General features: G+C 32.1%; 1 protein-coding gene and 1 long non-coding RNA gene across 2 annotated transcripts in view; both read right to left on the bottom strand.

Moving 5' to 3' along the window:
* LOC143049423 (uncharacterized) overlaps positions 1 to 27,654 on the bottom strand; it is a 127,048-nt gene that overhangs the window by 54,483 nt on the left and 44,911 nt on the right. The gene's annotated exons all lie outside the window — the stretch shown is intronic.
* LOC143048809 (uncharacterized) lies at positions 576 to 12,701 on the bottom strand. Its single transcript, XM_076222677.1, has 8 exons — positions 12,616 to 12,701; positions 11,061 to 11,114; positions 9,437 to 9,820; positions 8,122 to 8,364; positions 6,109 to 6,282; positions 4,514 to 4,641; positions 1,873 to 1,879; positions 576 to 652 (listed from the first exon to the last, which is right to left on the bottom strand). Exons 1-8 carry the CDS (start codon positions 12,662 to 12,664, stop codon positions 576 to 578), a joined length of 1,116 nt encoding a protein of 371 aa, XP_076078792.1. The 5' UTR covers positions 12,665 to 12,701.

The raw sequence follows: 27,654 nt of genomic DNA, 5'->3' as shown, positions 1-27,654 counted from the left end.
TTTTATATGCATATTAGTTAAACAAACGTTTGAGAAAATCTTTCACGTAAAAGCGATTAGCAAAATAACATCCACATGTACGACAAAATGACCCTCACGTCCGACTCCTACTTTGATTAATTGCCCTTAAATGTCGTTTTTACTCATTTTGTCAATTCGAAATGTTATAAATAGGTATAAACTGAATTTTGTAGATTTTTTATCAATTCAAGATGTACAAAAATATCAGTAAAGTATATGTAAAATAAGTAAAACACAATTGCAATAAAGACAAGAACAAACATCAAAATGGCATAATGTTACCAGATTAGTAATAAGGGCCGTTCGATCTCCCCGACTGGATTCACATTCATCAGTGTGTACGGCGTTACCACAATTGAAATGAGAGTTGATATATTTCAATTTTCCTCACTGCCTGTTTTTAGAAACAATCAAATGAAGTGAGTTAGGCTAAAACTTGTCAATATTTCAAGTCTATTCTATTAGAATGTCATTTCTTTTCGAATTGCTTTACATTATATCAGTTTTATTATTATTTTTATATGTCAATAACGAAAGGACAATCAACTTATAGCTTATTTAATGTTATTACATGTACCTATATGACCCAGTTCACTTGGACAAGGGTCTTCAGGGTCTGATGCATACATTACTACAAAATATAAAAGTGTAAAAGATTCATTACTGCAAAATGTCTTCAACGGTAGGCTAAAATCTACAATCATTACTTGTATGTATCGATTTGTTTTAGTTCATTTTTTTTTGTCACTCATTTGTCTAGCATACTTAAGATACTTAACATAAAAAGCGCTAGCAGACAGTTGTAAAAGTTTCCTAAATTTTATATCATCGCAATCAATTTCAGTGTTGGTGGGTTTTTTTCTCCAGAAAATCGGTTAGATTAAAAAAAAAGAGAATTAATTGAAGACCATTTTATTGAAACATTTTTAACAGGGGTGCTAAGGAATGGTAAGCAGATCTTGCTCCACTGTAGTAATTGGACAATTGTGTTCAAAATGTCCACAAAACGTTGAATTTTAAGTGAGAGGACTCTTTCCATATAGCAGAGCGTGAAATATGATGAAGTTTTCATTCTTTTTTAGAAGCTTTATTTTTACAATTCAACATATAAACGAAGGAAATGTCAACGTATATGACCCTTTTATAGTTTTACGTTAATAAAATGGAAATTTGTGATTTAAAATATTTCAATTTATAAGAACAGTTATCAAAGATACCAGGATTATGATTTAGTACATCAGACGCGCGTTTCGTCTACATAAGTCTCATCAGTGACGCTCATATCAAAATATTTATAAAGCCAAACAAGTACAAAGTTGAAGAGCATTGAGGATCCAAAATTCTAAAAAGGTGTGCCAAATACGGCTAAGGTAACATCTGTCCATTGAAAACGGGAGATTTGATGATAACAAGAAAAAAGTAAAATTATAACAAAATAAAAGAATCAAATTACGGACATTTTTTTTGTTTGTTTCATACTTCATGTACACAAACCTTTAAAAAAATACACAATGTTTAGATTATTATACTCAGCAGAAATTTATATTTAAAACTTAAACTTTTGATATAACCAGAGAAACATGACATTAAAATGGTAAAAACAGTTTCTAAACAATATCATTAAAAAAAGGCGCAAATTTTGGAACTAAAACTTTAATTAAGAAATAACATTTACTAAATCATCATCATACCTTTGAGAACAGTAAGTACATGCAACATTAGGATAACCGATGTAAAGAAAGGAATCTTTAACTACATTGTTAATTACTTATACATTTTTCCATATGATTGAGGAAGTAACCTCAGGAATCAATCAAAAGTCAAGCGATTCTTTTGCCGCGCTTAACATACTTTTTTCCTGAAGTGACAATAGATAAATTATAATTTCAGTTCATAACATTTCCGCAATTTTGTCATTTTAAAAGTTTTAAAAAATCCACTTTTCACAAACAATTAAATTGCAACATTGACTTTATTTTACCATTAAAGCTTAAGTACACCTACATTGTACCAAAGAAAGCGAACTCAAAATAATAAATGTCTAGTTTTACAACTTATTACAAATAATTTTGACATTTATTTAATTCATCTTTTACTTTACTCAATAACATATAACGAAATTAGATTTGATAGATTTGGAAGATTGAGAGTCCGCAGAGAGGTGAAAGACATTAAAAGGATCTTCGCTCTCATAAATTGAAAAACAAACTGACAATCTCATGTGAAAAAAGAAATTCACAAACAACAGCACACAAAACACAACATAGAAAAAGACTCGTGTTTTCCTAGATGCACCTTAACAATAAACGCGCAAAACAGAAACCATGTTAACCAATGGTGTATCAATAATTTCACATCTGAGGAACTTTATAACTTAATAAATATCCAAATTATTTATGTTATTGTTCTAAAGAAGTTGGAACCTTGGTTATTAATTGTTTCAACGGGGCGATTAGAAAATATGTGTTTAATGGTGCCAGTGTCTTAATACTCAACTGTTAATACCAAGGAAATAGCAGTTCACCAATGGGCAATTGTATCTTTTTGACTTAGTATAACGGGTGATATTTGTTTTGAATAATCTCATCATAGTTATTAAAAGACTACTATTGTCATAAGCCTTGAGTTGAAGATGTAAACAAATCACATTGCATCAGTATAAATGACATGGCTTATTCATAATAAAATCAACTATCAGATTATTACATGTATTTTTTTCATATCGCATGTATTATCAGCCCTAGGGTATCTATCAGCCCGAGAGCCGCATGGCTCGAGCGCTGATATTAACATAGGACTGATGATACATGCGACATGAAAAATGACATGTTATGATCTTTTTATCATATGCTTCAACAATGAAGAAAAGAAAAAGATTAATGTATAAATGGTCCTTTTACGTGGTTCTATATATATTCAAAGAGTGAAAAGTTCATTAACGTTGCACCCCAAATGTAGTACATTCAATTTGCCTCAAGAGAGAAGAAAAACAGCAGTAATATATTTTAATATAGAAGATAAAAAAATAATTCAACAATATCATAATGAACACTGTTTGAAAAAGTCAACATTTTGAAAGTAACTTTCTAAATTATGTCTGAAACTTAAAAATGCATTTATTTTATCATTTGTTTGTTTGATGTGTTGTTTTTTTTTCTTCATTCTACAAAATATACTTTCCAGTATCCAAAAGTAAAATCACAAAAATACTAAAGAGGAAAATCAATTCGGAAAGTCCATAATCACATGGCAAAATCAAATAACAAAACGCATCAAAAACGAATGGACAAGAACTGTCATATTCCTGACTTGGTACAGGCATTTTCAAATGTAGAAAATGGTGGATTGAACCTGGTTTTATAGCTAGCTAAACCTCTCACTTGTATGACAGTCGCATCAAATTCCATTATATTGTCACCGATGCGTGAACAAAACAAACAGACACAATAGGTAAAAATGTCAAAAATAGGGGTACAGCAGCCAACATTGTGTTATCATCTTAATCACTATAAAAACAACAAATGTAACGAAGAAGCACAAAAAGGCATACATCAAATTAACATCCTCATTTTGATTATATTATACGATTTTATTTGTCTATGTAAAATGCACCCATCAAGGAAGGAGGGTTTTGAGTACTGGTGTAAAATTGCGGGTTTGAAATTCGCACAGTTAGACATGAAATAATTTTGTAGTTCAAAGTATGACGGGATGCATAAATACAGTCACGCAAAATAGATATAACAAAAACTAACTTACAGTTAAAGTAATAATAATAAATAAAATAATAGTGTGGTTCAAAGTATGACGGGATACATAAGTACAGAGTCACGTCAACGTATATCACAAAAAAAGTTGCTTAGCAGTAAAAGTAATATTAATAAATAAAATAATTTTGTCATTCAAAGTATGACTAGATACATAGGTACAGAGTCACATCATAAAGTAATTATTCTGTACCCTACTTTTTAGTGTGTTTCACTGAAACTTACCATAGAGGTGTATTTTCCGGAATTTGCCGAGTATCACTGGAATGTCATGCGATAACGTTACGGAACGGCAGGTGATAAAAGTCGAAGCATGTGATAAACTTTTCATATCAGCCCGCTAAGCATCAATTCGAAAAATATAAAATTTACGTAAATTTAATGATATTATTATACGGTAAAAATCATATGTTATCTAGTCTAAGTAAATATATTATGGAATCAAAAACATATATCAAATAAACTAATACTATAATTTTGAAATGGTAACTGGGCTAAGGAAACACAAAATGTAAGGAGTTGCCGAATGAAGCTTAAACATATTTAGCCACTAAAATACAAAACAGATAATGGCAGAAAAAGAATAACAAAAGAAGTAAAAGAAAAACCGGTACATAGGCACGCGAGCCCTACCTAACCCAAAACACCCAATCTTAACTTGCCATATAGATTTTTTTTTCAACGGGTATATAATCGACAGAAACTGCTATATAAAGACATGCTACATTGCTACATTCAGCTGCAATATACGTTAAATACCTTTTGTAAAATAAAGTTGTACCAGCAAAGATGACAGCAACGGTACAACCAATAATAGCAATAACCAATGCCACCAAGAAGGACAGAGATGTCTCTAAAAAGAATGATTTTGTTAGAAAACGCGACTGCCATTCTAACATTCCAACTAGTTTGCGTTATGTTATTTAACGGCATTTTGTTCAAAGTTATTGTTGTATTTCTGATACTGTTTTACATCTCACCCCTTTTTTTATTTAATTTTGAATTGACCTTGTGTCATTTCATTTGATATCTTTTTATGTTGTGATGTTACACTATTATTTCAGGTTAATAAAGATCAAGGTTGGCGCCTGTTGGAACTTGTACACTCGCTGCACTTGTTTGCAACTTTCCTAAGTCAGGAACCTTTTGTTCAGTGTTTGTCGTCTGTTGATGTGGTTCATAAATGTTTCTCCTTTTTTTGAAAATATTAAACCGCTGATTTTCCTTATCGACTGTTTTTACACTAGTCATTTTTGGGGCCCTTTATAATTTGGTGTAAGGTGTGAGTCAAGGTTCTGTGTTAAAGACCACACTTTGACCTATAATAGTTTACTTTTACAAATTGTGTTGGAGAGGTGTCTCATTAGCACTCATACCACATTTTCTTGTATTTATGTACGAATTATAAATATGTATCTTCTATGCTTTCTAACCTGTATAAAATACTATAGTATTAATGAATGGGTGTTTTTATAATGGCCCTGTTATATGTCCAAGATCTATAATAATGTTCGAGGAAGTCTGTAATGGCCGGAGGCAACGCCGAGGGCTATTACAGACATCCGAGGCCATTATTACTGACCGAGGACATCTAACAGGGCCATTATAAAAACACCCATTTCTTAATACATTTATTAACCAACTGAACAAAAGTGTATGTGTTGCTGCTAACTTGATGTACTGTCTAATTCTTTTAATGACAGTTTAGTTTGAACAAAATAATGTGTACTTAACCATTATAAAGCTTTAAATATACCAAATATCCAAGATATTAAGTTGAAAGAGATATGTGTTAAAAAAACAGGATGAACAGTGATCCCTTTATATGGTTCTTTAATATTGGTTGCTGGTTACTAAATTTAATAAAATACAAAAAAGGTATTATACTCTTTACAACTTATTTTTATTAACTTTATTAAAAACCCTAACAGGGCTTAATACAGACAAACTGGGCATAAATACAGGGCCATTACAGAAAAAACAGAGACATTACAGAAAAAACAGGGACATTACAGAAAAAACAGGGCCATTACAGAAAAACAGGGCCATTACAGAAAAAACAGGGACATTAGAGAAAAACAGGGCCATTACAGAAAAAAACAGGGCCATTACAGAAAAACAGGGCCATTACAGAAAATATGTAATTTTTAATAAACAGTCACTTTTGGCAATAATGCACTTAGTTGGTTAATAAAATGTACGTTATACTGAAAGAACGTTATTTGTCAACATTGCAATATATTTCAAACAAAAGTTCATATAAACCTAAAGATAAAAAAAAGTTGAAACATTTGAAAAGTTATTCATTTATCATGTGTACCTTTAATATTTTCTGTCTCTTTTTCAATAGATGACTGAGTGGTGGAAACTGTCACTCGTTTATCACTGATCGGGTTTGTTATTGTTTCTAAATTTACTGTGACAGTATTCTCTCTAGAAGTTGCCTGGTCTGGTTGGGTTGTTGATTCCGGAGGGTAACACTTTATTCTCAATTCTGTAAGTATAAGATAATTAAGGCTATTCATTTTACATAACGGTTACTGCGCTTTGTCTTAAATCAAATGCAATATCGTGTACATACGAAATATGTGTATTTTCAAGTCTTCAACATCATTATTCTGTATTCGTCTCTTATATCATCCTTAGAGTATAGGAAGGTAAACGTGACGGGTATTGTATACAACAATTACATCTTTTACTTTTCTTTTTGTGGGTTTAATCAACGGAATTTTCTAAAATATAATCGGGATCACAAATACTGGTTTTCTTTTACCTAAAGGCATATATATTGCCCGAGTCTTATTTGATACAACTTTCCTAAGTTTGGTATTGCATGCTTTTCAACTTCTTTTTTTTTTTTTATTGTACATCAAACTGTTTAAATTCGAGCTCAGTTGAGAAGTCTGATGTAAACGAAACACACGTCAAGTGTACCACATTCAAAGCCAGGTGTCTTTGATGACTGTTTACAACCACCTGGTACAATTCGTGGTGGACATTTCGCCCAGAGGGTATAACATGTTGTTGACATAAAATAAGATTGAGTTGTTCGTTTTCTAGAAATTTATTTATAATAGATTGCTGAATTATTCAAACACTGAGATTGTTTTAGTAATTTTCAGCTTTGAATGGTCGTCCATTTGGTATTTGATTTTTTTAGTTCAGAAGGATCTTGAAAATATACAAAATTGTTGCAGAAAGTTCAAGGGAGAAAGAGAGGGATGGGTATTATTAAATCGAAATAAGAAAACAAATAGGTAGAATGTCGCTCAAACTTAAATAACAGGTTGAATTACAAAATATAATACGTTGTTATCTTAAACCCAGTAAAATCAAAGGTTAGTCAATGACATAAAAAGAAGTAAAACAAAAAATACAAGGTATGGTTGAGCTTAGCTTACATTGGTAAGATATTTCTATTCTAATATTTTATTTTTTTATTATAACTGCCTTTAAGAAGAAAAGTTTTAATTTTTTTTTATACATTTGAGTAACATGAAAACTATGTGATAAATACACTTTACATTCGTACTTTCGGTGTAAGACATATTACTATATAATAGCACAGATAGGTAGAAACGATACGAACAAAAATACACCAAGGAATGCCATTTATAACAATAATAGATTGTCTTTTGGAAGGAAATAGTATATTTTAAAAAATTAACAAAAATGCACAAATCCTATACACATGACATCAGAATCACATTTGGTTATGACTTTTTTCTTAAATTATATAAATACATGTGAATGTTGCTTGTGTTGTAAGATATGTAACTTTTTAATTTGGAAAAGGCAAAGGACTATTTGCGTGTCTGATTACTTCGGTGTTGACATGAACATCAATTATATAGTATTTTTTTTATAAATTTATTGTTTGCAAGGGTACGAATTATTCTAAATACTACAGATGTTCTTGTCCAGGTATAGATAAAATTAGCTGTGTTCGGCAAAACGTTTTGGAATTTGGGTCATTTCGCTCTGGGGAACCGCTATTGGAATAAACATATTTTAAGTTAATGGTTTTCATTTGTTCTTGTCATGAATATGCATAAAAAATACCAGTTTGCGTTAAGCAACCATCATTGAATTACATTTTTATTGTACTGAGCATTTAAGTACTTATTTAGTATATCTTAGGCTGAAATATATGGTAGTCATTCAAAACAAACTGATAAAAAACTGTCAGAAACATTCAATATTCTAAAATTGTAATCCGATGACAAAAAACATTGATAAATTAAAAAAAAACACACTCTCTTTATTTATCTGTCTTCTGTACATGTGCAGCTTAATTGTGTCTTTTACTAAACTGGTTACTATATCTACCTACTTTGCGTGTCCACACAATGCTTCTGTGAATAAGTTGTATCATCTCGCTGTATTATTGTTGTAGTCTTGTTGTAAACAAAACAATAATTGTTGCTATAATGAACAGCTACACAAGCATCAGTTTGCATACAATATTGTTTACACTCTTCAACAGAAGTATTTTGTGTACGGTATGCCGTTACCCAATCATCTGATCCTGAATATCCTATTCGGTCATTCATTTTACAAATATATTTCGCTTGATCTGCAAGATTAGAGTATACGGAATAAAGCATACACTTATGCATTAATACACTATCATTTTATTAAATTTTGCCAGTGCTTTTATCTGCTCTTTTGTCGGGTTGTTGTCTTTTTGAAATATTCCCTCTTTTCCATTCTCAATTTTATTTGCAAAATGTAAATATCGAAACAATTTTAATGTGTTATATCTATAAGAGGACTATCCTTGATGTTATGTCAATGTATGATAAAAATCGTAATGAGGACGAAATCGAATCGAAATATGAACATATCAGCTCACAATGTTATGTGTTTTGTCTTAGGTATATATAAGAAGATGTGGTATGAGTGCAAATGAGACAACTCTCCGTCCAAGTAAACAATTTTAAAAATAAACCATTAGAGGTCAAAGTACGGACTTCAATATTGAGCCTTGGCTCACATCGAACAGCATGCTATAAGGGGGCCCCAAAAAATTAGTTGGTATTAAATCACATCTTTACCTGGCCTATTCATTTGTGAATCCATTAAGCAAGTATAGCGTTTGAGCTACAGAAAATCAAATTGCCCTTTACAGCATTTGTAATTACACATAACCATTTGACGTTACAGTAAGAATCGTGCAAATGATTTATTTTGTTGAAATACAAAAACTATCAACATTTTATATCAAAATCGTTAGCATGGTTTTTATTTACACCCACTGTAAACATCCGACTGTAGATGACACCTTAGACGATATACAAATATTAACGATGAAGGGTTTGACTATAATTTAACGATTTGGAACGATTTCAAAAATCACTTTAAACCATTAGCCTGTTGTGACATGAATATAGAGGTCATTAATCATATCTGTTTATTAAACAAAAGATAAATAAGCAGCTTTTACACCGCCTTCTTTATGAAAATCGTAGGAATGTTCTCTAATGGTATGTTCCTAAAGCGTACCATAGATAGAGTTTTCTAATAAGATGATAGGACGTGAACAACTGTTCATGAAGGTCAAGAAGGTTATACAATCGAATTTAAGTCTGCATGCATTATAAGAAAAAGTAGGTCTCAAATCGATTTACTCCTAATCAATAGCTTACTTCTATATATCTGCATACAGTATCCTCTGGTGAAGTCACCTGATATAATCCTTGATTTCAATATTAGCTCATTCACACCCAAAGCGATAGACCTCACACCTGTCCCATGGGTACAGTTAATCGACTGAAGAGATCGAGTTATATACGATGTATCTACATAATTGACATCTACTGCAAGTCCACAGTTTGTTTGTACTGGGGCTGATATACTCAGCCCTTCGTATTTAGACATATATATGGTATAGTTAGTCGCATTATTGTGTAGACTAACATGACATATACAGTCGTTTTGTTGTTTCGTTATACGTAATAATACACTATCAACAGCTTTACTTCCATCAGCGCTATCTTCTTTTGCAAAATCGTCTGTACACATATTTGCCACTAAAATAAAATACATCTTTTATGATAGATACCTCACTGTTTCTGATGAATTCAAATAAACTACATGTATATAATAACTTTCTATGCACAGACTACTTTAATAGTAAAAATGTATCATAACTCAAATGTTGCTTTTCAGTACAAATACTGAATAATTTTTTAAACTAATATTTTACCTACTACAGCCGAAGTTGAACATGGCTTTCCTTTTTAATTTTTTTTTGGTTAAAGCGTTTCTTTTCTATATTTTCATATCCGTTGATATCAAATTGGACCGTTCCCGTTAATGGAATATGTACAACAGCATTTCGGGCGCACGAAATGTATAAAGTTGTTTTTCATTTGAAACCTCACACAATTCTATGAAGTTTATACTACATCATTGGTAAATTTGATATATTAGTCAATATTTATCTATTATTACTTTGAATTTCCAGTTTTCTTGCATTTGTAACCATAGTGTTATATCACAACTTATTCCATTAATTGAAGGAGAATTTGTAATTCACAAAAGTAGCTTCCCCATTTACAAGTGTATGTGACTTCTGTTTAACAGCGTTTGTTATAGATCCCTTGTGAGCTTATGTTTATATATTTATATCTCTTTTGGCGTTTTCATACTGTCCTCTAAGATTATTTACGATAGTTAGTAGATATAGGAAGATGTGGTGTGAGTGCCAATGAGACAATACGATAGTGTATTTTACCAGATGTATATTTCGACAATAATATATTCCGGACCAAAGTATTTGAAATACCAAAACATTAAGGAACTTATATATTTCAAAACAGTTTTCAACCACAATGTTTTGCAGTTTAACAATTTTATTTTAATTTCTTTTATCAACGTTATACTTTGAAAATTATATTTTAGCTATTTAACACTTGTCACAAGATATATTGAGTATGTGCAATGTATGATTCTAACTAAATTTACATTTCTATATTTTCTTCAACGCAGAGGATTGACTGACTCTTTAGTTGTTACTTTCAGATAAATATAAAACTTTAGCAACTTTATGCGTCCGAACCGCTTTTTTTCAATATATACAACATGCAATTTTAAAACTAAAAGTGAATATGACACATATTATCAATTTACACTTCTTGAATACCAGTCATGAGAAGTTGGCTTTCACTTTCCAATTGTTTTTTTTTTCTGATTATTATAAAACAAATTCTATTTACTTGATAACTGTTTAATCTGATATACATTTTCAATTCAGTAAATGTTATATACCAATATGTTCCAGGTTACTTGGACAAGGATTATCAGGTTCTGCTGCATACATAACTACAAAATATAACAATATAAAAGGTACACGAATATTATTATTTTTAAACGAGAGGCCGACATCTATATTAAGACCATCATATTGATTTCTCTGCGTATTTTTCATACACTTGTTCCTTGTCAGGAATATCAGAGTTATTTTCCTTTCGATCCGTTAGTTTATGTTGCCAAGACGGTTTTTCTTTTCTTCTTCTGTTTATAAAAAAAACCTTTACTGTAGAACACCAGTCAAAAATATAAACAAAACACAGAATTCAAAGGTAAATTATCAACACTTTCTCTAATTTATCCCGATCAGTAGATAGACAAAGGGCTTACAGTAAAACAACATTTTCACTTATACCCCGTGTTCGTTAAGTGGTATGTACTTCAGCTCAATAGTTGTATTGAACATTGTATATGCGACTTTCTGAAACCATAAAACTGGTGTGGTGTGAGACCATATATTATGTTTTTGGTTGTTTTAATAGTGTATACTCGTACCATTTAAAATAAAAGTTTGATTTCATATATCATGTCAATAACAGAGCACTTACTATTGTATGTTACATTACATGTATGCATATGACTCCTAATTTTGTTTGTTGATCGTTCCTGTTGAAATTAAATAAAGAAACGCTCTTTAGAGAAACTAAAAAAAATCATGAAAGAGTATTTTTTTTATTTTGTAAGCTATGTTTATTCTCTTGCAATCAGTGTAAGGGATACCTTATTACAAAATCTTTACAGGGGCTACCATTGAAAATATACTTAAGAGAAAAATGACAATAGACTTCGTTTGAATTGTTTTTCATTGTCTTATCGGGGCCTATTATAGCTGACTAGGCGGTATGGGCTTTGCTCATTGTTGAAGACCGTACGGTGACCTATAGTTTTTAATGTCTGTGTCATTTTGGTCTTTTGTGGATAGTTGTCTCATTGGCAGTCATACCACATCTTCTTTTTTATATTGGTCAGATGTTCTCGTTTATATATGGTTTTGTCAGTTTTTGTGTACTACTCTTTTTTGTTATTTAGGTATTCGACCCACAACAGTTCTGATTCTAATTTATCTCTGTTTTTTTCATAAAATATTCATTTTTGGAAGAAGGGTCATTTGTTTTCAAATTGTAAAGATTATATATAACAAATTAAACTTTATAATAAAGGTCCTCGATGTTTCTTCCTGTTTGATACATTTGTAAATTATGATATGCAAGATTGTCCGGACAATGAAAAGTTACTCAGCTGATTTGCATTATAGGAATCAAATTACGAAAAACACCTGTTTGACATAAATGAACTTCATTTATAATCTAACACGAAATCTTTCTAAATTCACAATATTTTAAGGTTAGTTTTAATGAGGTTAAAGTAATACTTCTTTTAATATCGCTAAAGATACATGATTTTAGAATGGCGTGAAAATCTATACATGAACAATAAAAAAAAACGTGAAAACAAGGGGGAATTATTGAATTGACAATCGCTATCAAAATCATTTACTTGATCATTATCTTACCTTCAAGAATAACAAATAATAGAATCGTTATCGATGTCTTAAACGTCATTGTAATTATTTTCTATTACACCATATGATTAAGGAAGTTATATCCGGTAAATGTAGATCAGTTTGTAAATATTTTACAGTCTAATAATTTCCTGTAACTCATATTGCATTGTGCATAAAGTGTTAAAAGATGAATAAGACCGTTAATAAATAATGTATAGTAAGTCGGATAGTTATCATCACTTTGTAAGAAAACATACCCTAAATCAAAAACAAAAGTGAATTATTAAGACGACTTTCATTTATCGTTAATATATCTATATCTACTGTGCATGCAAGTATAGTTAAAAACCCACACATACCCTTTATTGAAAGCCCATTTTTACAATGTAAAAAGAGATTATGAAACCAACACGTTATAAATTTAATGCATCCTTGTTGCTTTGTCTGGATTAACCGTAACAATGAACGCTTACCCCAACACATTTAAAAATTTTTCTAAGGATGGATGAGTAATACAACTTTGACGAGCTGTATTAGCAAAACGGACCATATGAGAAGTGCTACATCCACTCATGTCAATTTTATATAAAGAAGTTTGAACATTAAGTTTTTAATAATTTTGAATTTTCCCAACTTAAATTTGTCAAAAGGTGTTTTCATCGTTTAGTTTTATAAAAGATGCTTCTGAGCTGATGATATCATTTGATAAACAGTTCACTAGCAACTGAGTCCATCCTGGGCTAGGCAATGTAAACAAAATGCATGTTGTGAATTTTTTATTGATGAACATGTTTCCATATCCCAATAGAATTGAGATTAAGTATACTACATAAAAAAACAGTCTGTTTCATATTTTAATCGTTTCCTTTATTATTCATAAGGTTGTGCGAATTTAGAGATTATGAAGATGAATAAGTACATTCGAAACTGTATAAGCTTAGTGGTCACTTAGCTAGAATAATATCAATGAATATGCCATATTGTTTTCCTTTATTGACATAGTTGTTGAATTTTATTGTGATTAAGATAATAACACAGTGTTGACTGCTGTACCGTATTTTTCTCGATATTTGTACCCTTTTACTTCTGTTTTGCTTACATATTTTGGAATTTTATGAATCTGTCAAAGAAGTGGGGAGTATAGTTTTAATACACCATTTGATACATACCGAAATGCACGTCTGTACCAACACAGGAATATAATAGCTGAAAAACCCAAAATAAAAAAATAAAAATACCCCCAATAATGTACTATAACCCCAAAATCAATTCTTATCTTCCTTTTGAGTTTTGTGTATGAACCTCCTGGTAAAATTTCATGGAAATCCATTTACTTAACTCAAGTTATTGTCTGAAACAAAATGTGTTTTTTTTAACATGCTTGTATTTCCCATTTCCATTCTCAATTTTTTTTTGCTATCATATAAGAACTTGAAAAGTAAGCTACATTATGTACATGTAACAAAAAAAATATATGCAAGAAATGACATAAAACTGACTCTGAATTTAATATGCCAGCTATGCTGGCACTTATGGTAGAAGCATCGTTTTGGGACAAAGAACGATAACTCTTGCTAGACGACCCATCTGAAAAGTTTCGTCACTCTCGTTAAATCTCGTACGATTATTTTTTATTAATGGCTGCCAAAATTCTCGTTCAATCGCGATCTTGTAAAAACAGGCAGAACGGAACAAATTCGATGTTAAATACGACATGAATTTTTATTTGTTTGCAAAAACAAGAATTCAGAAATGTTGGCTACTTGTGTAGCTTATTTAAATTTTATTGTACCACGGAAATTACCGAAGTTATGACAACAACATCCGACGCCATGTTTCGTCTGCTTCAACATTCCATTATCAGTGAGGTCAAAGCAAATGTCCTAAATAATCACAGGTACTTTATTCAAAAGTCACAAAATCATAGTTAACGATAACATATTTAGCGTAAAAGTTCCGTCCAGCCATGGGAACAGTCCAAGGAAATGGAAACTGTTTTGTTTTCTCTCTCTAAGTTGAATCATAAAAGTAGACTTGAGTCTAAGTAGTACATTTAGAACTGACAACTGTATATATTGTATGCTTCAATATTGTCCAAAATTGGATTTTATGGGAAGATGGAGTTATTATGATAACCCATGAGAATAAACCATGATGTGTTTATAGGGCATGTTACTTGGAAGCATGTGGGCTACATCCTTTAAAATTCAAGCTGCAGCAGTCGCCTGCATATTTTATGCATCAGTTTATCCCTGATCAAAACATTTTCACTCTACCAAGTATTTTATCACTATATCACTATCAGGTTCACATTTCAACCTATTTAGCAATACACACTTATGATATAACATCACAGTACAAAAATTGTACTCAGTAACCAAATTGCACCTATTCAACAAAAAATACCTGCAAAAAACTTACAAGTTCACCATGTGAAATTATCTTATTATCATCTTTTTACTCTGGTACATTAATTAATATTAATTAATAAAGTTTAAATGGACAGGTAACTATCAGGTGAATCTATGGAAATGTTCAATTGGGTTCCAATAAAATGAGCAAATTAAATGTGTTACCATGAACATCCTTTTCTTTCAAAAATAATAGTTACAGCATGAAATAAAACAAAATCTCTTTTTATATCCCAGTTTAAAGGATTTGAAATTAACCATACATGTAAAGATGTATGGAATTTGGGTACTGGTCTCATTACAGGATCATGGATTGTTTGGATGTTATTTCAAACTAATTTTTCAATGACTCTACATGGACTCAAAATTAAATTGGTGTAACTCTATTGTAAACAAGGGAAGTCTACAAAATAAGCACAGAATAAACTTTTGTCTGGTACATAAAAAAAAGTTTGGTAAAAAAAACTGACAATTTAGGTAAAATTAGGGTATTCTCATGTTAGCAAATTTATTTTCATGACCCCAAAAAAAAAAGTACAAACCTAAAGGCAATAAAATGCTTTGCCATGCACAGCCTGATACGACCGCAGATGTATATTGAGCATATAAATAACACCAATTTTTTTTATGTCAGTTGAAATCAAACATATTTTTAATTTTGGATCCTTTAAACTTCAATATGGACTAATTTGAAAACAGACACAGGTAGACCCACATATTTCTATTCAGCAGAAGTCTCAAACTACATGTACATATCTCCTTAATTCCATTTGATAGTAAGTCCTACTAACTATTGAAAATGTGTACATTTAATTTTTTTCTAGCTCCTCTCGTGTGAAAGCAGAACCTTTTTGGTCACCATTTATGTGTTGCATCTAAATAAGAATTGTAACACTTTATAGTGACTGAACAGGTTAAACAAATACTTCTTAGGAAACAGAAAAAGAAGACAACTTGAAACAGCACAGCCATGCCAGTATATGTATGTATAAAACTCAGATCAGAATAGCATGGACAATGTGTTAGTTCTATGTCCTTGTGAATTTATTGTGAGGAAAGTTATCAATAATTCTGCAGATAATGCAATTTATTCAAGTGTTTTGTACATTGCTGTTAAAATTTTCACACAATCAGTGAAACATTCAAACAAGCTAAACTGAATTTTTATTACTGAAAGTTTCAAACATTGACAAATGTTTAATTTACCAAATAACTTTTGTTTCTGTGAGAGAAAAAAAATCATGTGCAATTTTTGGAATTAAAGGGAAAGAAGATCCTTTTCTCGCTCTGGTGCATGTCAATTGTGAATATATACTTACGGTTACCAAATATATTTTCTTTATCATGATACTCACATCAACATTATCAAGAAGTACATGTACATCATAGGAAAAATGCACAGACTACAGATAAAATGTTTAAAACACCATATTTTGAGTGCATCTCCTGCCAAATCTGTACTAGATGAGTATAATTGATGTAAATAAGGTAATTTTTGGAAGAAAAACCCAAAATAAAAAAATAAAAATACCCCCAATAATGTACTATAACCCCAAAATCAATTCTTATCTTCCTTTTGAGTTTTGTGTATGAACCTCCTGGTAAAATTTCATGGAAATCCATTTACTTAACTCAAGTTATTGTCTGAAACAAAATGTGTTTTTTTTAACATGCTTGTATTTCCTATTTCCATTCTCAATTTTTTTTTGCTATCATATAAGAACTTGAAAAGTAAGCTACATTATGTACATGTAACAAAAAAAATATATGCAAGAAATGACATAAAACTGACTCTGAATTTAATAGTACATGTCAGATATTGATGTAGAACTCACAAACTGAAGATGATCAGAAATACAAATGTTTTTATTCGAGTCAGATATTTTTTTTACCGAAGCCATTCAGCACTATCATTTAAAATTTTTTAGTCAAAATTTAACACTAGTATTAAGGTTTATCATAACAAATTGGCAAATACAGTCTTATTATCACCTAAAAAATACTGTGTACAGACTGACATGTGCGGTTTGGGAAGTTTTTATGTTTTTAGATAATATAAAAGTTAAATTTAATTTGCATATCTGAAAGATAAAATCATTTTTGGCAAAGATCTGGATTCAAAATATTTTTTTGTCCTATGCTTTTTTATTCATCAATTTGGGAATCAGAATATTTTTTTTCAAGAAAAATAGCATTTTCCATCTGAACTTATAATTTTATTTTAGACATAAACAAAACGTTACTGTAGCCTTGGACATTCGTTCTGAACATGCATGAAATATTTGCCACTGAACGTTAAACAACCAACAACCAATCAATATCTAGGACATTATAAAGCTGGCATTTAAGGTAGCGCCTTCCTCATATTACACCATTTGATACATACGGAAATGCACGTCTGTACCAACACAGGAATATAATAGCTGATTTGCATTCGTTTGACATATTTCAGCTATTAATATTATCATCTGATTTTCCGTTGTGATTTTCTTTTGGATTTCAGTGTATTTGTTATTTAATATTTGACCCATACGATATGTGTTTGATCCCCATCACGGTGCGGAGCTATTAGTTTCAGTCGACACGCCATCTTGAGATAATTACTTATAGATTCTAATTGGTTTCTTTATGATGTGGCTGATATACAACAACAGCTTTTGGTTTAAATGACATAACTAATTACAAACTTTTTCTCGTCTCAGGATAAGACCCCAAATGCACGAAAGTTAAATATGTGTATTTCAGTTCCGATCATCTGTCATTATTTCATGGATGTTTGTTTTGCATATATTGATACTTGTTCTTTTGCTTTGTCAATCTGCAATATACACGATTTTTTGATGATAAACAATGTTTATATGTGCAATGTTTACAAACTTCAATCTCTGTATTGTATAACCTTCTGTTAATCTAGGCACACCTTCATAGAGGGATACTTACAGATTCGTGTATATTTATTATGTTTTAATTTTCATCAAAGTTAAGTTAAGTGAACAAAAGAATGAGTATATAACGCACACTCTCAAAGTAAATTCATTTTATATCACTCAATATTTAAAAATACCACATTTCCAATAATAAATTTACAACCACATGTACACATAATTTCCTTCCCTTTCATAAATGTGACCTACCGAATAAGACTATTTGTATGTGTTTGTGCCTGTCCAAAATCAGGAGCCTTTAATTTATTGGTCGTCGTTTGTTTATGTGTTTCATATTTGTTTTTCGTTCATTTTTTTGTATACAAATAAGGCCGTTAGTTTTCTCGTTTGAATTGTTTTACATTGTCATATCAATGCCTTTTATGGCTGACTATGCGGTATGGGCTTTGCTCATTGTTGACGGCCGTACGGTGACCTATAGTTGTTAATGTCTGTGTCATTTTGGTCTCTTGTGGACAGTTGTCTCATTGGCAATCATATCACATCTTCTTTTTATATATTCACCGGATTTGTTATAACATAAGCAACACGACGGGTGCCACATGTGGAGTAGGATCAGCTTACCCTTCTGGAGCACCTGAGATCACCCCTTGTTTTTGGTGGGGTTTGTGTTGCTTATTCTTTAGTATTCTATGTTGTGTCATGTGTTCTATTGTTTGTCTGTTTCTCTTCTTTCATTTTTAACCAGGTGTTGTCAGTTTATTTTCGATATATGAGTTTGACTGTCCCTCTGGTATCTTTCGTCCCTCTTTTACCTTAAACAAGGATAGAGCGATGCAGTTCATAGCTTTTAGACAAATCAAACTTGTTCATATCTATATTCACATGGTTTCGCGGTATTTAATCTTAAGATACATGTTATGATGGTGTATCTTATCTTTTAAGTAATGTGTACATACTCGATTCAATTATCAACTCAAATAATCTTATGAAGATGTGGATATCTGCTACATTATTCATTAAGTTTTAAAAATTAGTCGGGACAAACTTTTGGATTAAGATACCCGTTATCTACGAAACTGTTGTTGAAATGTTTGTAATCAAATTGCCATTTTACTTTTATAACTGTTTATATATTCCAATTGTTGTTTTTATTACTAAAATGCAAAGTTTTATCAAATTTAATCTTATTCTATTTGATTTTTATGCTTAATTTTCCTATTCTGATTTCACTTCAATGTTTAGAAAAAGACACCGCCTTCATTTTGGATCCACCAATTATTATTTCTGTCTGTCATTTTTTGTGTATTTTCAGAGCAGGTAACTAATATCTGCCTTTTAGTAAACGTACATCATGTCTAAACTTCTCAGTTTTTATTGTATTCTTGGTCAAAGCAAACACAGAACAATTTTCATATTTCTTGAGCTTGTTTTTTTATATCATTCTTTTACAAAATTTACATTCTCCGATATACGGACTAAAGGACAATGTCGTTTTTTGTTTAAAAACTAGCAATTAATGAAATTGAGAATGGTAATTGGGAATGTATGAAAGTGACAAAACCCCGACTAAAAACCAGAAAACATAGTTTCTAAGGATTACGCACCTTGTATTAAATTTGATTGAATTTCGTGGTGAAATCAACAAATATCTCATTTTGTAGATAACTTTCTATGCTATACTGATCACATTTGCTACATTGATTTGGTGACAATGGTTGTTATGAATACACTATGATAAAATTGAACACAATTAATATACAACAAATTGATAAAAAAAAAACAGAGTTCATATGTCCTTGACGTCGTGCATATTTCATCTGGAATATGATCTTTAGATTTTTATTTTCAAATATCTTTCTGGATTGATGGCTTGCATGCGCATTTGATGCAATATTCAATATAGTTAATAATTCCCTGGAGCATAACTCTTGTCGGAAATTGTTTTCGAAATTTTAATATAAGTTTAAAGTTTTATATGAATCTGATTCGAATTGTACACTTAAGAGCGAAAACAATGCACTTTTCTGTATGATAAATATTGTTAAGTACATAATTCTTTACGAAATAGTTGATCGGCACTGGTTTTCAAACTTGTTCGATGCTTTACTGATATGTACCTTTGTTATGTTTTAAAAATTGGCAGGAGTTGTACACGTGCGAAGGTTTTTAATGCAAATCATATTATTAATAATCCCAATGGAATCAATCTTTTATAGATAATTGATTGGAACCAGTTTACCGAACTTGTGCCAGAATTTGTTCATATAAAGCTCTGAATTGAGTACACGTGTGAATGTGCATCAGCATAAGACTGGACGGATTGACGAACGCATGGACCGACTCCCGGTATATCTATGTCCCACAAAACTCTCGCCAGGTGACAAAACATTAATTCTGAATTGACTAAATTGTTAACCTACTGGATTGAAAAGTGATGGGGTCTTCATAGAAATCAAGAGATAATTTAGAGTTTGAAAACAATGTCTATGTGAATGACTAATACATGCTGCATGTGTTTTAATTGATGCAAAAGACAGAACTACGTGTGTAATTTAATAAATGATATTTAAAAGCCTCTGATTTAGTAAGATAGACCTGGAATAACTTAAAATGAAGATATGGTTTGCGTTGAATTCATTTGGTGATTTATTGCCGATTCTACAAAATGAACAATTGCCTGCAACTTAAACATAAGATCCATAGAGATGAACTAAAGATGACGCCTAATAGTAATAGTTATGGATTTTTCAACACTTAAAACCTTCTGTATACACATACGTAATTTAAATGTCATCTCTCGAACCATACAAATTGGTTATTTGACGATCACACATTGACAATTAATGTTTGTGAGACTGTATGATACGTTTGATTGACATACATACAAATAACCTGCAAGGTTTACCATCTAATTGCCCCAATACATTATGAACTATGTAACAACCTAGGATAACATGTCTGATTATATTTGAAGATTAACGTTTTCGTATGTGTTTGCTTTCTGTTAATTAACTGGCTCGGATGTGTTTTGTGACATATCCTTGTCGCTCTGGATGTTGCTGGAATTTATTTTAAGAGTGATGTAATCCCCACTCAATTCATCGTAGTCGTTATCGGAGTCTTTCTTGTCATTGTGAGCTCGCATTGATTTTTCGTACTGGTTTTCTGTTTGATATGTCTGGTAGGAACATTTCCTTAAAAGTAGACACATTAATTATAATAAACTTACAAATTAAATGAGTCACATAATACATCAACTATAGGAGAGCAATATACATTGTTTTATCAGATAATACAAAAGAGTTTAGGTTAGTGCTACAAGGATATATATTATCCGATAATCAGATATACTACAAATATGTATATGAGTGGGTTTGTATTGTACATGCAAAGCTTATAAGACGTTTAAATTTTTTTAATTTGAATAATCAGAAAACAAGTACTAACGTCTTCTAGCTTCTTTTTTTAAATCATAGAGAAATATTAATGTTTTTGCAATTGTACCGATCAATCATTCTCTTTATTTTGAAATATGTATGTACAAACTCATTAATCATGAATTATTCCAGTCTAGATGCATATAGTTATTAAAAGTACTAGGATTATAATTTAGTACGCCAGACGCGCGTTTCGTCTACATAAGACTCATCAGTGACGATCAAATCAAAATAGTTATAAAGCCAAACAAGTACAAAGTTGAAGAGCATTGAGGATCCAAAATTCCAAAAAGTTGTGCCAAATACGGCTAAGGTAATCCATTCCTGGAATAAGAAAATCCTTAGTTTTTCAAAAAAAATTCAAAGTTTTGTAAGCAGGAAATTAAAACGTCAAAACCACCTGCATAATAACATGAACAATATAAAGATCAATGGCGTATTAAATTTTAAATCTGGTGCCTTTTGTTAGCTATTATTCGATTGTTTCTTTGTCCAATATGTTCTCCTATTTATTTGTATTGTAGTCCTGTAAGGTTGCGTTTTCATTTTAATGTTTTTTAAACATTGCAATTAAAGCGGGAGGTTTGGCATGCCACAAAAACAGATACAACCCACCATTTTTTTCTTTTAAAAATGTCCTGTACCAAGTCAGGAATATGGCCATTGTTTTATTATAGTTCGTTTCTGTGTGTGTTACATTTTAACGTTGTGTTTCCATTGTGTCGTTTGTTTCCTCTTATATTTGAGTGTGAATTCACATTACTATAAGACGTGGGACGGTACTTTTCTATCCCTAATTGATGTATTTAGTTTTGATGTTATATTTGTTATTTTCATCGGATTTTGTCTAATGCTTAGCTCGTTTCTGTGTGTGTTACATTTTAATGTTGTGTCGTTGTTCTCCTCTTATATTTAATGCGTTTCCCTCGGTTTTGGTTGATATAACCCGGATTTTTTTTGTTTTTTTTCCCTATCAATTTATGAGTTTCGAACAGCGGTATACTACTGTTGCCTTTATGATTCAAATATTTTACCATGAACATTCAAATTTTTAAATATTTTGTTTAAGGTCGGATTTGATAAATTCAACCGACTCTATGAGACCCTCACGTGTGGTCAATGTTGTTTAACACCTCGTTGAATATGGAATAGAAGTAGAAGGTATAGTTTTATGCAATGCAATACGCACATTTGCTTAACACACATACATGTTTATAAGCATGACAATATGATTAATCATTACACAAGGAAAACAGGAAGTATAAATGATTCAGAGCTCAACATAACGTAAAACAATGGATTTATTTATAATGTAAACTTTGATCAATTACCTGATACAAACAATTATCAAAACAATCAATAATAGTAATGGCACTCCAGTTGCAGCTCCAATATAAACATACAAATCTGAAATCATGTCTGAAAAAAATCGTATGTTTGTTTGATATTTACGTATACATGCATACAAATTAACTAGATTGCCAGAGCTTCAATTAGTTTCACTGGTGTGATATTCCTGTATAAAATGTTTTTGTTGGTCTAAGCAACAACTTGTTAGTGAATATCTATTATCAAACCTCAATTATTGTTTTTTCTTATACACAATACATGTATTTTCAATTTACAAGCGAGGAACTGGTAAGTAGTTTCCAACTATTTGATCGCAACCGTCATTATATTTCTCAGAATTTCAAATGCAGCTACGGGATCGGCTAGCGGGGTTTTAACAATACATTCGGAACTATTGGAATGCATCTAAATTATAAACTTCGAGTCCAGAATTATTTGACCACACACAAAGTCGCATTTATTTTATTCTGTCGTTTTGAAAAAAAAATGAATGAAACTTCCACTTACACTTTCTTGCTTGTTATTGGTATCCATATTTACAAATTATCACAGATAATTGTCCTTACTATGTGTCCGTTGTCTCTTACACATATGAAAATCAATTTAAGGGCCTACGATAAAGTAAAAGGGGAGGTAATGACGTTCCTAACGTAAATTGTTATTTTCGCGAAGTGAAACTGTGACATATCGGGAAAAGATGCTGTTGTCGACTGTTTTTATCTTTTAAACCGATTGAACTTGAAAACGAGTTGATGGACCCCTCTTCTTGAAAATTACATTTGATTTGATTATGGATAAGGATTCTGTATTCCAATTTTAATGAAAAAGTGAATAATGCTTAAAAAAAATTATTTGACAAAAAAACAGCAAAAACAAAATACGTTTTTTTCTACATTTATGAAAATTTGATGAATATGAGTTATTTGTGAAAAAAAATGCAGAAGTTTATGGGAAATTAATATCAAACAGAATTTGTAAATACTTTTAAAAACAAAGCTTGTACTTATCTTTTAAAACAACTAGAGGCTCTCAAGAGCCTGTATCGCTCACCTGATTCTACTTGGGTTTTTGAAATCATATGAAAAAATATAAAATTTGGCTAAAAGTGACAACACAACCTCATTGATAAGGAAAGGAACAATTTCATTCAAAAGTCCCCCACTGGCGGCCATCTTGGATGGCGGATCGGCTACAAAGTAACAACACTTGGTCAGCACCTCATAAGGAACATTCATGCCATGTTTGGTTTTATTCCATTCAGTGGTTCTCTAAAAGAAGTCATTTGTATGCATTTCCCATAGGGTCCTATGTTAAACTAAGTCCCCTGCTGGCGGCCATCTTGGATGATGGATCTGCTACAAAGTAACAACACTTGGTCAGCACCTCATAAGGAACATTCATGCAATGTTTAGTTTTATTCCATTCAGTGGTTCTCTAAAAGAAGTCATTTGTATGCATTTCCAATAGGGTCCTATGTTAAACTAAGTCCCCGCTGGCGGCCATCTTGGATAATGGATCGGCTACAAAGTTACAACACTTGGTCAGCACCACATTAGGAACATTCATGCCATGTTTGATTTCATTCCATTCAGTGGTTCTCTAAAAGAAGTCATTTGTATGCATTTCCCATAGGGTCCTATGTTAAACTAAGTCCCATGCTGGCGGCCATCTTGGATGATGGATGGGCTACAAAGAAACAACACATGGTCAGCACGGCATAAGGAACATTCATGCAATGTTTGGTTTCATTCCATTCAGTGGTTCTCTAAAAGAAGTCATTTGTATGCATTTCCCATAGGGTCCTATGTTAAACTAAGTCCCCCGCTGGCGTCCATCTTGGATAATGGATCGGCTACAAAGTAACAACACTTGGTCAGCACCACATTAGGAACATTCATGCCATGTTTGATTTCATTCCATTCAGTGGTTCTCTAAAAGAAGTCATTTGTATGCATTTCCCATAGGGTCCTATGTTAAACTAAGTCCCCCGCTGGCGGCCATCTTGGATGATGGATTGGCTACAAAGTAACAACACTTGGTCAGCACTCCATAAGGAACATTCATGCTATGTTTGGTTTCATTCCATTTAGTGGTTCTCTAGGAGAAGTCATTTGTATGCATTTCCCATAGGGTCCTATGTTAAACTAAGTCCCCCGCTGGCGGCCATCTTGGATGATGGATCGGCTACAAAGTAACAACACTTGGTCAGCACTCCATAAGGAACATTCATGCTATGTTTGGTTTCATTCCATTTAGTGGTTCTCTAGAAGAAGTCATTTGTATGCATTTCCCATAGGGTCCTATGTTAAACTAAGTCCCCCGCTGGCGGCCATCTTGGATGATGGATCGGCTACAAAGTAACAACACTTGGTCAGCACCCCATAAGGAACATTCATGCTATGTTTGGTTTTATTCCATTCAGTGGTTCTCTAAAAGAAGTCATTTGTATGCATTTCCCATAGGGTCCTATGTTAAACTAAGTTCCCTGCTGGCGGCCATCTTGGATGATGGATCGGCAACAAAGTAACAACACTTGGTCAGCACCTCATAAGGAACATTAATGCCATGTTTGGTTTCATTCCATTCAGTGGTTCTCTAGAGGAAGTCATTTGTATGCATTTCCCATAGGGTCCTATGTTAAACTAAGTCCCCCACTGGCGGCCATCTTGGATGATGGATCGGCAACAAAGTAACAACACTTGGTCAGCACCTCATAAGGAACATTCATGCTATGTTTGGTTTCATTCCATTTAGTGGTTCTCTAGGAGAAGTCATTTGTATGCATTTCCCATAGGGTCCTATGTTAAACTAAGTCCCCCGCTGGCGGCCATCTTGGATGATGGATCGGCTACAAAGTAACAACACTTGGTCAGCACTCCATAAGGAACATTCATGCTATGTTTGGTTTCATTCCATTTAGTGGTTCTCTAGAAGAAGTCATTTGTATGCATTTCCCATAGGGTCCTATGTTAAACTAAGTCCCCCGCTGGCGGCCATCTTGGATGATGGATCGGCTACAAAGTAACAACACTTGGTCAGCACCCCATAAGGAACATTCATGCTATGTTTGGTTTTATTCCATTCAGTGGTTCTCTAAAAGAAGTCATTTGTATGCATTTCCCATAGGGTCCTATGTTAAACTAAGTTCCCTGCTGGCGGCCATCTTGGATGATGGATCGGCAACAAAGTAACAACACTTGGTCAGCACCTCATAAGGAACATTAATGCCATGTTTGGTTTCATTCCATTCAGTGGTTCTCTAGAGGAAGTCATTTGTATGCATTTCCCATAGGGTCCTATGTTAAACTAAGTCCCCCACTGGCGGCCATCTTGGATGATGGATCGGCAACAAAGTAACAACACTTGGTCAGCACCTCATAAGGAACATTCATGCCATGTTTGGTTTCATTCAATTCAGTGGTTCTCTAAAAGAAGTCATTTGTATGCATTTCCCATAGGGTCCTATGTTAAACTAAGTCCCCTGCTGGCGGCCATCTTGGATGATGGATCGGCTACATAGTAACAACACTTGGTCAGCACCCCATAAGGAACATTCATGCCATGTTTGGTTTCATTCCATTCAGTGGTTCTCTAAAAGAAGTCATTTGTATGCATTTCCCATAGGGTCCTATGTTAAACTAAGTCCCCCGCTGGCGGCCATCTTGGATGATGGATCGGCTACAAAGTAACAACACTTGGTCAGCACCTCATAAGGAACATTCATGCCATGTTTGGTTCCATTCCATTCAGTGGTTCTCTAGAAGAAGATCAAAATGTAAATTGTTAACGACGACGACGACGGACGACGACGGACGACGGACGCCAAGTGGTGAGAAAAGCTCACTTGGCCCTTCGGGCCAGGTGAGCTAAAAAGGTTGTGCATTTCTCGAAAAGAAATATACGTCGAAAATCAGAATTTTGAGAAATATCTGAAATATCGATCTCAATTTACTCAAATAGTAACACATAAAGGTATATTTTTTTTTTATAAAATATTGATTTAATCAGGTTATAATATAGCCTTTATACAAATATTGATCAAAATTTGATCATTTGATCAAAACTGTATCGCATGCCCTTAAGACAGCTGTGTCGTTCAGTCTTTTACATAACTTGTTGTCTGTTGCCTATATCGGTAAACATGTATAATAAATCACCTACTGTACCAAGTCAGAATTATGACAGTTGTTGTCCATTCGTTTGATATGTTTGTGTTTTGGATTTTGCCATTTGATAAGAAACTTTCCGTTTGGTATTTGTTTAATTATGAGCTGGTACCTTTGATAACTATTAGCATGTCGAAATGTCCTATTGTAATGTTTATTTGGGTATTTATTTGTCCTAAATGTTCTGGCATTTACTTGTACTGTAATCCTGCCATCTCATGTTGTCATCTTAATGTTATATTTAACATTGCCATAAAAGCGCGAGGTTTTTTAGTGTTGTATTTATGTGGGACGTAGTTCTTCTCTTATATTTAATGTGTTTCCGAAAGTTTTAGTTTACTACCCGGATTTGGGTTTTTTTCTCAATCGATTTTTGAGTTTCGAACAGCGGAATACTACTGCTGCCTTTATTTATCTGACACAGATTCAGAACATGTTTGAAAATTAATAATTATCGTTCCGTCTATAACGTTCAGCATATAGTTTGACATACAAATGAAATGCAGACGTACGAAAATGGATATGGTATGAATATGAATATAGCAAACAATTATCAAAAATGTATAACACTTGTAGTCATTTTCAGCTGTCTCAAAAATGGGGAAAAATACGTGGAATATGTTTACAAACTCAAGATTGAATATTTTGCATTCTCTAATGATGGTCACTGCCAAAATATTTGATAATTGATTAATAACAAGTTTATAGCAACAGAGGAGAAATTGTGTAACGATAAAACAAAAAAACTCAAATGATTTTTGAATGCGTTCCTTTCCCCTCTACATGACAAAGACTT

Source organism: Mytilus galloprovincialis, chromosome 10 (genome assembly GCF_965363235.1).
Source record: "Mytilus galloprovincialis chromosome 10, xbMytGall1.hap1.1, whole genome shotgun sequence".
NCBI lineage: Eukaryota > Metazoa > Mollusca > Bivalvia > Mytilida > Mytilidae > Mytilus > Mytilus galloprovincialis.
The sequence above is the reverse complement of the archived record's forward strand: the minus strand, read 5'-3'. Positions and strand labels throughout refer to the sequence as shown.